This window comes from Sinohyriopsis cumingii, chromosome 17 (genome assembly GCF_028554795.1).
Source record: "Sinohyriopsis cumingii isolate HCF-2022 chromosome 17, ASM2855479v2, whole genome shotgun sequence".
Taxonomy (NCBI): Eukaryota; Metazoa; Mollusca; class Bivalvia; order Unionida; family Unionidae; genus Sinohyriopsis; species Sinohyriopsis cumingii.
In genome coordinates, this window is record NC_142977.1 from 79709386 (window position 1) to 79724309 (window position 14924).

Here is a 14924-nt window from a genome sequence, read left to right on the forward strand (position 1 = left end):
GGTGTATATTAACCCTTAAAAGTGTTACATTTAGAAACTCGGAAACGGCCTGTTATTAAACAGTTGTGAAGCAAGTGCCAGCTTAGGGTTAAAAAAGAATCATTTTCAAAGGGATATTAGTCGCAGCGGTCTACCTTGTTCCCATCCATCATTGTTATCTTTCGTCCCGATTTTCTTCAAACGACTGAAGCATTTGTTATCGTTCTATTTTTTTCTATAATATTATTTTTTGTGGTGTATTTTTTTTTTTTTGGGGGGGGAGGGCGGTATGTGGCATGGTATGCGTGTTATGCTTTATCACATTTTTGTACACGGCTCTTCCTCTATCAATAGCGTGGTTTTCAATGTAAACACGTGAAACGCCTATTTTCAATTTCTCTACAACGGAAAATCCAGTTCTGATTAAACTTACAAATCATTCTTTGGACATGTTCCACCAGATGTGTACTGTGTGACATCTGTCAACAATGTGAATTTCACAGCAATCTTGTTGAAAACGTATGCTCAACAGTCCCTCTAAAACGGCTGAGTCAGCACGATTTGAACGATTTATCGGAATTGCCTACCGTATGCAAACTAATTTCAACTTCTTTTCGACTCAACCAACCTTCCATTTCAGGTCATTCGTGTACTCCTCATTTATTTATTTATTAGAATCGCCTATCAACATTTAATTTTTATATTAGACTACGTGGATGATAACTGCAGGATTGTCGAGCTCTGTGCGAGGGGTGGGGTGGGGTGTGGATGTGTTATTTTCACCACTCCTAGTAAAATCATATGCTCTCTGAAGATTACTTATTTCACATATTTGGTGATTTATTACACATTTATATTCAGAACCATTTATTTAGAAACTAAAATACCCTTATGTCCCTTGACTGGAGTATACATTGATATAGAGAAGAATTCATATTTTTGTACCGCCATATATTGTTGTAGTTATTGTTATGAGCTTAAAGCCATTTTTTTTCAGTACATGGTAGGCTAAACATGGCGGCCAGTATATTTGGTGGAGTACACCCCAGGAAGAACCAAAGACCCTCGGAAAGCTGCTGTCAAGCTTTCTCTGATACTCGTGTTGTCGTAATAATTTGTAGGGTTAAGACTTATCGGCTATAACGTTTAGGAATTAATTAACCACTATTGTTATGTTTTAATTCTTTCACTTTGTATTTTAGATAAATAAATTTATTTTTTAAAGTTTACAAGAGATGTAGGTTTTGCAATTTCTTGAAGTTCAATCTGTTATGCCGATGTGCCAATAGTCTTCATGTATCACAATGATATAAACCAATATGTCTGTAAATGAATTAACAGTATTTCCAAAAGCGGCCACTAAATCATAAAGTCTGAGCGCTTTATAATTTCAAACAATATTTAAAATAACGAAATTAAGTTTACACAGCTGAATCGAGCACTAATATTTAACTCCTGTAAGACTGTTGTTTATGACAGAAGTAACTAATTTTGAGTAAATAATCCTTTATTAGAAAAACCTAAGACGCAGTTTCAGAACAAGGTTCAAATACTAATTTTGAAATCACTCTTTGTCAAGAACGTCAAGTGCGTTCGCAGCTAGAAGCTAAGAATATTCGACATGAAATTGGAAGCGTGCAATATCAGTGACTGATAATATTAATTATATGAATATGGGATTGTTAATGGACAGAGTGAGAATATATATATATATATATATATATATATATATATATATATATATATATATATATATATATATATATATATATATATATATATATATATATATATATATATATATATATATATATATATATATATATATGTATGTATGTATGTATGTATGTATGTATGTATGGTGGTTTTCAAACCTACTCACTTTGTCTTCATCGACTCCAGAATGATGTTATAGTTCGTAACAAACGAACATCGTATCTATCAGAAGTGATATGCATGAGAGTATTTTTCGAACTGGGAGAGATAAAAGTATAGTATATATTAAACAGTAATCATGCAAACGAATTTAAGTGGAACCCGAACACCTGTATGGAGCAAATTTTGTGATATTGATCTACAGTCTTATGTAAGAGGAGTCGTTGATAATTATAGGTTTCTGCATTTGAATGGTAAAATATGAATGAGTTTTTCTGATGGAAATACTGGACGACCTTGGGAGTGAAGTATATCCATCCGATAAATCGAGTTCATATTTTCCCATACAAATGCAGTAACCTTTTTATTATATGATCATTATTTTGTTCTACCTAAGGCTTAATTATGTAAACAAATATACACTACACGAAACAAAGTAACTGACTTTATGCCGTATTCCAAACTAAATACACAAGCGCAGATTCATCATTATCGAACAACATTATTAATGCGCACATAATTCCGCCCAGAAAAATTTGAATTTAATCGCGCGCTAGACATAACTTTAGAAAGAAAATGGCGTGTCTAGTTAAAATTGAAATTTTGAGCCATATTGTGAATGAATGCGCATTGCAACAACTCTTCCATTTGATCTGGAATGAATAGATTTTCGTATTTTTGTCGTTTCTACGAAATTTTGTGATTATGGACTGGATTTATTTGCTAATTCTATGTGAAGTACATTAGATTTCAGCGGCGGCGGAGCAGCGTGATGACATCTGTAAGCGTGTTTCTGTTCTGTCATTGAATGTTTGAAATCATAATGTGGGAAAAATATGAAGTCATTTAATTTCAACTATCAAATGTGTAATCAAACTTGAGAACCCATGAAATGGCTCATGTAATTCGGATTTGCAGAACTAAGAAAGTGCATTTTGAGGAATTTCAGGATGTAAAACAGTAACTATATATTTTGCCATTTTTATTACCAGCTAATGGAGACAGTTTATGCCTTGTAACTTGCATGTCATTTGTAGGTACCCAGCAAGTTTGTGAAATCTGGCGCCTATCGCCAAAATCCGAAACATTGTATAAAAAGGTTAACGCGGAATGTAGCAAAGCAGCTGGTATGTGGCACTCCACGAAACATCTGCTTTAGTTCATTCAGAAACAAATTTACTCAACCAAAACGTAAAGCGTCGGCTATGCGAGTTTACATGATTTGTTTACAAAGTAGTTCCTAATACAATATGGGGCACACGTGTCCTGAACCTGTGTGCAATATGAAGGTGTGCAATATCATAAAACACTGAACGATTCTGACAATGTAAAGTTAACGGAGATAAAAATGAGTATATAATAAAATGGTTTTTCTTAATTTAAGGCTTTTATAGTAAACGTTGCTAAATTAATCATCAGAATTTTTCTAGTATCTATTTGTATAAAAGACCTAATTTTTTCTAAAGTTGGAATTTTATATACAAAGTTGGGTAAATATATATTTTCTTCGTACTTCTCCATATAGCGGTCTAGCTGTAATACAATAGAACTCATTTTCGATGTTAACGTTACAGATTTTACACAATCTATCCTCATAGTAAATATTGTTATATCTTCCCGTGTTACCTCTGCTTGACAAGTTCCCCACTCTAAGCATAGTTATTACGCAAAATAAAATCGCTATCTCCCAACCATTCTAGATATCTTTGAAAAGTGAATTCTACTCCCAATGACTTATAGAAAGGCAATCTTTCCATCGACTTAATCTGATCTTGCAGCATGTGCCTGAAACTATCTTCACATCTCTGACTGAACAATCTTACGGCCTGGGTGCACCAAACACCCCTTTAACCCCTGGATGTTTTTGTCGCTTTCGCCTGAAATGCGAGTAGGAAACACGGTTTGGTTGCTATTTCCAAATACATCTTAATACATCGACTTTCAAAAGAATTTCCATTAGCCTAATGCCTAGTTGTGTTAGAAGCATCGTTTTTCATTGTTTTTTTTTTGTTTGTTTTTTTGTTTGATCGAGCATGAGCAGAAGGGTAAAAGTTGGATATTTTTTTTTTTGGCTTAATGGACCCATCATTTCGTATCGAGACCACTCTTTATTCCAAATACCCACCTTATCCTACTTTTTGCAAATGTTCACCTGTCTGTGTGCAGTTCAGACCCGTCTGCCTTAGATCTGAGGCCAAAGAGTATAAAATTAGGACACAAAATCGGATTCCGACCACGGGCGAATTTTGGGTGGGGAAAAAAAAAACGGGTCCAAAAATTAGGTTTTTTCCCTGGATTTTGTAATGCAACTAGAACGTTCAGATTATTTGGTATCATTGTAGAGCTACACATGTCTACCTTTCTATTATTACACCCACTTTACTGACCTTGACGCTACAGAGTTCGCCCATATTACCACTGTTCGCAACTTCTGAGATAGCCACCTCCTCGAAATACAACCAGTCTTGTTTTTTTAATATTCACTTTTAAGGTCCACTTTAGGCAATATGAGTACAACCTATGGAGCATATTTTGCAACTGGTGAACAGTGTCAACAAAGACAATTAAATCGTCGTCGTACAGCAGTAAAAGTAGTTCTAAGGTTTCTGCCGACAATCCTCTGTTCTCTTCAGCTGAAAAAGGGTTTCAAATCGTTCAAAAACAAAGACCAGAGTAATGGCGATAAAACACAGAATTGGCGTACGCCCAACGGGCAATTAAACACATCGGTAATAAGATTGTTGGATTTTACACATTCTTTTACATCATTATAAATTGCCCTAATAATTCTTGCTATTTTTTAAACTAATATTATCACTAATTAGCTTTAGGTATAGTAGACGTCTCTTTATCCGATCCAAGGCCCTTTGGCAGTAAATAATCTTCTCCCAAGTTTATTCTTAAATATTCATAAATTAATGTATATAACATAAATATATTATCTGCATTTGAATATCCCGCTTTAAATCCTGCTTGCTCTTCGCCCAGTAATTTGTTTTCCTACACCAATTTATTTATCCTATTATTTAAAATCGATGCGAACTTTTTGCTTCATACAGGTAGTAGAATAATGTCTCTGTAATTGGAGGGTTCGTCTGCATCCTCTTTCTTCAAAATTTGTATGATCAGAGCCGTAGACCAATATTTTAAATAGCAAACAACACATAATAGTTTATAAAATAATATTGTTAATATTGGTGTTATTATGTTGCCCGTACATATAAAGAAGTCGCTGGATAAAGCATACATTTGCCCTGCTTTGTCAAGGCTAGGCGTACCTATTCTTCCGTGATTGTTCTGTCTAAAGTCGCGACTTAGTTGAATATTTTCATTTGCCTGTATCTGGTCAACAGAACTGGAAATATGAAATAATTTTGAAAAATATTCATACCAAGTTGCAGACTCCATACTGCTTTGCATACCAGGACTTTGGTTCTCTACAAGGCGCCAGAAAAATTGTGTATTTTTAGAGTATAATGCAGATAAAATGCTACATGTTTGTTTAAATTCAAATTGCTTTCGCTTGCTTTTTATAAGAGCTTTATACATATTTCTATAAAATATATAATCTTCAAGTGATCAAATTGTGAATTTTAATCTCAGGTGCCTCAGATATATTAAGGCTTTGCTTTTGGCGATTGTGCAATCTGTGTCAAATAAATAATTTGCTTAAAGGTGGTAATATAATTATCTGATGGGCTGGCTTGACCATCATGCAAAGGAATATATATATATATATATATATATATATATATATATATATATATATATATATATATATATATATATATATATATATCTGCGTGTGTGTGTGCTTATGTATATTTGATTTAATTATATATGATTTAGTATATATTTATTTCAACTTAATTGTTTGTCAGTTTTACATTTATTATTTTTCATTACATAATATCTAAATTATGATCTTGTTTAAGAATGTGTAGCAACCATCGTAAACAATTCGATTTTACTTTAAAATGATTGGTTGTTTCCAAGGTCATGATGGGACCTTGTCTTTAAGATATAAACAATTTTTTATACTTTTCGTTTCTTAGAGTAAAAATGATTGGTTTTCGTCAGGGTCACACTGTGTAAACGTGAGTTGTAACAAGTACTTGATTCTATAAACGTCTAGAAGATGATCACGTGAACATTGTTTACGTTTTGAAAAGCCCATATAACCCATGTTTTGGAGAATTAATCAGTAGAAGTTGGGCTGTTAAACTGTTAGTTGTATGTTGTGCTGTTTGGAGTTTTTTCAAATACTTGGATTCAAAAGGATTAATTCTGTTATTTTTCTGGAAAATACGTGTGCTCATGTGATATTGTGGAAGAAGAACATTTTTTAATAAAAATTTATTCAGCTATCTACAAGGAACTGTAGATTTCAACACTATAGATTGTAGCATACGTCATCGTCTTCATCTTGAATTCTTCGTCGGGATTCGAGCGTGAAATTAGTAGAACATTTTGTTATTAGGACTACTAAAACTGTATTGTCGGATTATTTTTGGATCATTTTTGGATTTGATTCAATGAAACCGTAAGTTCATATTTTTCTTCATTTTTACAGAATTTTGTCAGGGAAATAAATTGTTGTATTTTTAAAAGCCTGTTGTTTTCACTCTTTCTTGTGTTGCTGTTTATTCGACCCTAAACAAGTGACTAAAGTGTGTGTATGTGTGTGTGTGATTTGGATTTTTAATGTAACTTTAACTATTTTGCAGACAAATCGCAATGATGTCTGCAGTGTGGCAGTTTATAGTGAGGTCTATCAACGGGAGCATCACCTCATAATGCTAAGCGCCAATCGAGGCAGCTGCTAGTACCAATTTTATGTCTTTTGTACTCACCTATGTGACCCAGGTGCGTGTTTGTCTTGAGTGAGCGCGCGAGTCAGTGATCGATCAGTGCACTAAGCGCATGAAGGGGACGATAACTTCGAGCTCGTGATACATAATAAAAGCCATATGCACCCGTCTTATCGTCTCTGGACCAACAACATTTTATTCATTTTGTCTATCGTGGCGAACACAGCGAGAATTGTAGAATCTGAATATTTAGGGTGTTTGTGTCTGGTTGGTTGTAATTTATGTATTATCGTGTTGTGTGCGTGCATACGTTTGTGTGTGTGTGTGTGTGATTTGGATTTTTAACGTAGCCTTAACAATGGTTCAGAAATATCGCTACAATGTCTGCAGTGTGGCCGTTTACAGTGATGTCTAGCACTGGGGGGTCATGCCGAAGACATGTAGCATGATGTCCCACCCAGTCACATTATCCTGACACCAGGCCGACCAGTCCTAACATTAACCTCTTAATGCTGAGCGCCAAGCGAGGCAGATGTATGTACCAGTTTTTGTAAGTCTTTGGTATGACTCGACTGGGGATCGAAACCACGATCTTCCGCATCCGAGGCGGACGCTTTAACCACTAGGCCACCGGAGCGGTCATTATCGTGTTACTATATTAAAATACAGTGTATCGTTTTTGTCTCGTTTCTAGTATTGTATATTTAAGTATTTATTCTGTTTCGTTGTATGTTTTTTTGGGGTGGGTGGGTGGGTGTGTCGTATCACTGATGGAAATAAACCCCACCGAGGTGTTGCGTTCGCCTCTTGTTGTACAACGCCCAGCTCACACCAATGCTAAGTTCTCTTTATGCCACATAAACTTTCGCTAACATTATTTCTCCTTATGCCCCACAGAGACCTATACATGTTAAATTCTCCTTATGCCCAATAAAGTCTCATCTATACTAAATTCCCCTTATGCCCCGTAAAGGCCTATTTTAGAATTTACATATGTTTAACAGTAGTTCTTTTTAATTAATCTTACGTCCCATATCGCCCCACTATATTACTGTTGTCTATGTCCTACTCATTATGCCATATACATTTATGTGCTAATGTGTGTACTACTGTATTGATCGTTTTCTATGTTTGTTTGAAATTTTCTTGTGCATGAATAGTTCTTAATGTTATCTAACTTACTGTTTCAAGTAGAGTGTTTTAAAGCTCAAAAGTGTTTTATATATTGCTTACATATGCACCAACATTAAATAATAAATAACTGAACTTTAACCTAACTAAACAGATGTTTCACTCTGTACTACTGGACGTTTAGACGGGCGCAATTTATGAAACAATAGGAACACAATCGGCGTCTGAAATTCGCCGAATTGATAATAGTATCGGAACTAATTGTGTTTAGGTCTCACTGGATAGTTTCGTATTTTGGCACCCCCCTAATTTTTAAGGTAGAAGGCATGAACCTAATTATCACAAGCCTAGCATTTATAAATTCACACATAAGCTAAATCTATAATGTGGTTCAGATTTACTTTGAGTTAGGCTTGGAAATAGGTTAGCTTGTTGGTGACTGCCTGTCACAGTTAGATTTGCATTGGAGATCAAATGCGTAACTTGGACTGCAAATGAGCTGTCGCCTTGGCTTACGTATTTATGTGTGTCTGCTACAGAGGTAAATATCTAAAAATCTAGATGGTTGAGGGGTGATGAAATGTATGCTAATTTGTTATAGTACTAGTGAACTTTATTCATGCATAAGGCACATACTGATTCTTTTAGCTGCCTTGTCACAGAAAAATATTCAAAATAGCTATTTCTTGTCAAAAATTAATGTAAAATTTAGGGGTTGGTGGCAGTGTTGGTTCAGTATAAAAACCACCAGTTGCATCAGGAATTAACCTGATTACAGCAGTCAAAATCTCACATGTATGCTTTCTACAAAAATCATTAGTTTGTTTTTATTTGTATCTTCAGTGTAAAATTATTCTCATTTTTCTGTAATTGGTCATCGTCGGATGAAAATTCACCAGATAAACTGTCCAGTGAGACCTTACTGTGGCACAATATGGCTGCGGAAAGAGGCAAAGTCTAAACAGAAACATTGTCCGTCGTTTATGTTACAACATGTGTGGTGCACTCCGCCGGATGCGTATCACCCAAACCCATGCAATGTTTAAATAGGCCTATATTCGAACAACAATACACGAGGTTCCTTTCTAGACTTGACGGAAATCGCCTAGCGATATTCCGTCTGAGCTTTCTCACTGTATATGGGTCATGTTGTCAGATAGGTCGTCGCAAGCACTGAAAGGTGACTATCAGGAAGTGCGACACGTATGTATTGAGGATTGTTATTAGGAATATTCTGGGTGATTTTGTGGAGAGGATATTGAAGGAAAACGTGCAGGACTCAAAGTAGAAAGGGTATAAAATTTACATTTACATTAAGTTTTCTTAACAATCTGCTCTGGAGAGAAATTCTACAGAGTATTTCTGACAGCTTTATTTATCATGTAGCCATGCCCATAGTGACTAGATTTGTTTCGATCATTTCATCTTAGTCAAGTTTTGAAAATGAAAATACCATTCGTGCCGTCGGTTGACGATCCTTTAATTGAAGTAATTATTACTGGAAAATTTAAATATGTCTGCCACGTTTAACTACAGTTAACTATGGACATCTTGTTGATTGGAGGGCCGAGATATAACGTGATTAGAGACATTTATCACAATTAGTTGCTGGAAATCGAAACTGTCATGTATTTCAAAGCGTGTATGATAAAACATACTCGGATATGAAACACACCAAATTTCTGTTGATTTTAACGCCACTTTTAACGCATTAGTCTCTATATAACGCAGGGGAATGCTACGCACCTTTTCTATGGAAACACGGAGGCAGTCAATCCGCGACTCTTAGTTTTACCTTGGCTCTACTCCGACACTTACCAACCAAGCTACAGTGTCTCACTGACAAAACAACACGTGGTTCTTGTTCAAAGTATATTATGCAAATGCTCAAATAAAAGCGGAACGTGTATAATCCAGCATATTATAGATTGTGTTTCTTGATGATTTGTAAACTAATAGACCCACTTCAGCCTCTTTATCTTGCATTATTCACTGTGTATTCTGGCCAAATGACCAACTCATTTTACGGCCACTTCTCCTGAACATATTTTAGTACCTCCGAGGAACAATGAAAACCAATCAAGCCTAGAAAGCCAACCTGTTAATCGCTTCAGGCTCTTGTTGGAGCCTACTGTAAATTGCCCTATTTAATCTTTGTATTTTTTCTTATATATTGAAACCTATCAAGAATAAAACCCTTTATGACAAAGTTGTAACTTTTGGCTTTGTTTTGGGGTTAAAAAGAAATTACAAAATGTTATTTTAGGATACAAAAATTATGGATTTCCACAGTTAGGCACACAAATTGACTTTCAAGTGAGTGTGTGTGCCTGTATATATATATATATATATATATATATATATATATATATATATATATATATATATATATATATAGTGTTTGTGTGTGTGTCGAGCTAAATAAGTTCCTTTTCAAGGAAAGACACAACTTTTATCGAAGACAAATACTTGACTCTTACATGTTAGAATGACAGGGGTAGTACGAATAGAAGAAAGAAAGAAGGATTAATTGAAAGTGTCTTAAAACTCATTACATAAAAAAATCAAGGAAGAAATTATCGTTCCTATTATATATAGAACTAAAATGTTTTGACCTATTTCCAGACTGGGGACAAAGGACAGAAACTATGCTTAGCAAGAAATTAACGCCATTTTCGAAGTTGACAAAAGATATTACATCCTCGATAAGTTATGCATAACGGTACTAAAGGAGATAAGTTCAGAGGATGGTGCACAGAGATCATGGGCAAAAACTACAACAACATCAATAATAATAATAATACTAGTAAAGAGTTGTTGAATATTTTTACTTGGGAAATTACTATCGCAGACATTGTATCCATCTGATAAACATTTTTCTGATTGTAATTTTGATATGAATGTATCCAAATAGGTTCGATTTGTTTTAGTTAGGCCGAACTCTCCATGAGTTTTCAAACTGTAGTATCCAATGGTCTGAACACGTATGATGTAGGGAAGATATTTTTATTGTATGCTGGGGCTGACAGATGGTCTGGAGTAGAGTCAGTCGGTTTATAATAGGGGTCAGTTTCTCTTTTTCAATATAGGAGGCTAGACTCAGTATCCAAGAAGATGATGAACATGTTTTATGACTCCTACGTAAATTAATTCGCAGGATGGGTGTTACTGGTAAATTCTAACTGTGGTATGCAATTGTCGCCCGTTTAATTTTGGTTCTACTTCGTCAATGAAGAGAGAAGTTGAAAGGTATTTGCTCGAGTCTTCCAATTGAAATATTGGCATACGATGGTGCCATCTTGTGTCCATTGCAGTTCCAATATACTTATATAAAATATATACTTGTTTTATATAAGTTGAGTATGAATAATGTCTGTCTCATGTTGAGAATAATTTTGATGTGTGTTGATTTTGAGAGTTTAACCCAATCAAAAAAATAAACCAGGTATGTGAAGTTGAAACGTGTCTTATGTACACCAGTGATTTCATGGCCCCACTCAAACTCAGAAGCCATTAACTACCTTATTCTGATACTGTTATATTAAAATGCACGAAGTATTTGTTGTGGTCATGTTATCACATATATGCATTATTCTATGGCATTTCATAAATTAAATGTAGTTCCTTAGGCATTATGCAAAATTTATATTTGAAGATTTTGGCCTTAAATGATAATATTATTTAAAACAAGCTATAAACCTGTATGCCTTTCTCCTGAACCACTTCCAGGCTTAGACGTGTACTGTTTCTCTGTGTTTGTTTGCGCCTTATTGACAGACACCAGAAAGCATGATGGTTAGTTTAAGTATTAAGGAAATTATATGAGACAAATGCAAATAACTTAGGTAATTATACAGAGTGTCTATATATAACCATAGCACGACATCATCGTATAGAGTGTACATCTAATCAAAGTATAGTATCATCGTTTACACTTTTTATCCAACCATCGTACAACACCGTTTTGTTGAGAACTAATGAAATGTTATGTTCTCAAATGAAGAAAATCTGGTCTTGCGATTGTAGTTCCCTTTCAGCAAAAAGATGGAGGTTAGTTTTAAAAATATTCCAACAATCCAATTCAATTATATTATTAACATAAAACCAAACTCACTCATATTTTATTAGGCATAATAGACAAAAGGGCAACTAAGTGCTCCAAAAATAAGGTCAATTGATCATATGGTATTGTAGTATATCTTTTGTTCGTCTTCCCTCCAAGTCCGTCCGTCAACATTTACCTGCTACCACAGTGAAGTCCATATTTTGAACCGATTTCATTCAAACTTTAAATACGGTCTATCAACAAATGCTGTGAAGAGTTCAATACCGAGGAAGATCCGTGCATATTAATGAGGTAATCTTGCATCTGACTGGCTAAGCCTTCAAGCACTTAGGATGTCATATTTCTGATCTGATTTTGATCAAACTTAGTGTTTATGTTTATGTTATTTAGACATCGGATTAATTTTATAATAAACAAGATCCACGTATACTAACCAGGTAAACTTGAATTGGAATGGCTGAGTTTGTTACCTCTTTGGATGCCGTTTTTCAGATCTTATTTTGATAAAATTTTGGAATATATGCGTATATCAATAAGCTATCAGGCAAGTTAAATAATGAAAAAGATTTTTAAAAATACTAATTAGATATTGTATTTGATTCGATGAACTTGTTAACTTTCTGGAAGTCACATGTCTGGCCTGATGTTTTGATCAAACTTGAAATATCGGCTTAGAAAATTTATATCTTGTAAGGGTTCGATAATGAGAGAGATCCACACATGCCAATGAGGAAATCTTGCATCTGTTTGCCCGTGCTGGATATCATTCTGGAGGTTGTATTTCTGATTCGACTTTGATAAAACATTTGTATTATATGCTTATATCATAAAAAGAATTTTACAAGATTCATACTATTTGTTAGGTTTATCCGACTGAATGAGTTTACTACATCCACGGAAGTCTTGATTCTGTTCTAGTTTGTATCCCGATTGGAATAAATGATTACATCATCAGTATTATGGTCAATCGCAAACGTGAATAGGATCCATGTATGTTGAAAAGGCGATATTGCATCCGATTGGTTGACCATGTTGCCACTCTTGAAGCCATAGTCTTGATCAAGCTTGAAATGTAGCCTATTCTAATCAGATAACTTGTATTTGATTGCCTCATTTGTTGCCTATCTAAATCATTTGACTATATTTCTCAACCTTAAAACTTCATCAAGATCTTGGAAGACTTTCGTCATTAACGAGATACTGATATTAATTATGTCATCTTTAGACTAAATTTGTATCAGGATATAATAAAATAGCTAATATCCACATGATATAAACTTTAGGAGATAATTTACCAAGGTAGTATTTTAAAAATACTACATTAACCCGCATAGTGAAACGGTCAGTTCTTGAGCTTGGTAAGCCAGATGGGTGATATCAGGCTCACTTGGGTATCTTGCCGGGAATAATATCCACTGTTATGGAAAGTAGGTGACTGTGATCGATAATCTTACTCTAGTGACTCTTCATGATTCTGCTGATTTGAGCTAGTGGAGCAAGACAAACTCATTACATGGAATTCGTGTAGTAGGTTGCTGTGTGTTAGTGAACCAGTATGATACTATTCATAGTGACAAAGTATACTCAGACAAGTGTCTTTCCAAATGCGTTTTTCTGATTTGGTATACTGGGTCAGAAACAACCGATCTTACAATAATTAATATGAAAATAATACACAGTAGAAAACTTGACTCAAGATCTCTCCAGTTAAGTACCCTTCTGACTTGGTATCGTTCTATTCTGGGTCACTAACACCCCATATTACTGCAAATTATTACAGGTAATGTATATCTAGGCTTTTGGAAATAGAAACTATACATTATCATCAGACTGGTCATTTTAGTATTTATTTATGCTTTCAGACATAAACAGCCATACGACAGCCAAATAAAGATAATGCTGATCCTAACTAATGACCTAAAACCTTAAAATCCTACAATCCTAAAAAAGTTGAAAAGTGTTTCTTTTAGTCAAAGGAACCCATTTTCTCCACACTAAGTAAGAGGAAGTAGAACTTACGCCCGCATACTTTACTAAATCTATTGTTCAGATTCAAAGTTAGTGCAACCTATGGACTGACAGTGCTTAATACTCTGCACGTCCAGCGTGAACAGAAATTCCAAAACAAAGTTTTAAAAGGAATGGAGTGTTGTTTTTTTTTCACTCCTACTTTAAAATTTTGTCACAACAGAATTATTAAGAGCATATGAGTAGCATCCACCCATTGACAGAAATAAATCAGTGAAAACTATTGTTAGTTTCAATTTCCAATAGAATGTGATAACTTAAAACTCATTTTGGAATAGAGATAATAAGAAATTTTGTTACTGATTTCATTCTTTATGGTTTTTTTTTTCTATTTCATGAAATTCCACTATATACAGGCAAGACAAAATGAGTATTCTGGCAAGGTGTTCGGATCCTCGGTACAAGAACTGGCTGAAATGCAATTTTGCACTTTGTAGCCTGAAAGAGAGTCTTCATGGCTACACAGTCAGGCGTGAGAAGACTGTTCAGTGATCTCGAGCACAGCGTTAGCACTTTCCTGGGTTCGCGCTATCAGTGTAATGAATGCAGCTGGAAGGGAATACGCCAACAGCACTCCACAGGTGTTTGGTCCATCAGATGCATCAACTCAATCTGTAATGTCTGGCTGAAGGAGATCCTCAGCAAGCATGATGATCCAAAGAGCAAAACCATCAACTGGGGCAATGCGGACATTACCAAGTGGTCCACTGAACCTTGGGAAATTGCGAAGATATATATGACTGAAGGACAGCGAAATAAAACTGATCTACCAACAGAACTTGACTGTGCGGCGTTACTCTCACTGATCAAGTACTGTAAAGAGTTCCGACCAGTCAATGTGCAGCTGGTATCTGATGTAAGTCAATACATTTAGTATTTGTTACTGTGTTTGTTTTATTGATTAACTGATTAATTTACTAATTGGTGAATAATGTCAGATTAGCATATCAAAGACTACATTGTTCTGAGGAAATGAGGGTGGCTTAAGTTTTATGGGTTGATCGCCATTTTTTTCATCTCATGATACGCTATAC

The 14924-nt window shown here is 34.8% G+C and overlaps 1 protein-coding gene across 2 annotated transcripts in view; it reads left to right on the forward strand.

The window, feature by feature from the left end:
• The first annotated feature begins 8967 nt into the window (after nt 1-8967).
• The window catches only part of LOC149779302 (uncharacterized protein CXorf38 homolog), a 43736-nt gene continuing 37779 nt past the window's right edge, over nt 8968-14924 (forward strand). For both annotated transcript variants that reach the window (XM_089938599.1, XM_089938600.1), the window contains exons 1-2: nt 8968-9089; nt 14247-14746. In XM_089938599.1, the coding sequence (XP_089794725.1) occupies nt 14345-14746 (402 nt within the window). In that variant the 5' untranslated portion in view covers nt 8968-9089; nt 14247-14344. The remainder of the gene's footprint in view (nt 9090-14246; nt 14747-14924) is intronic.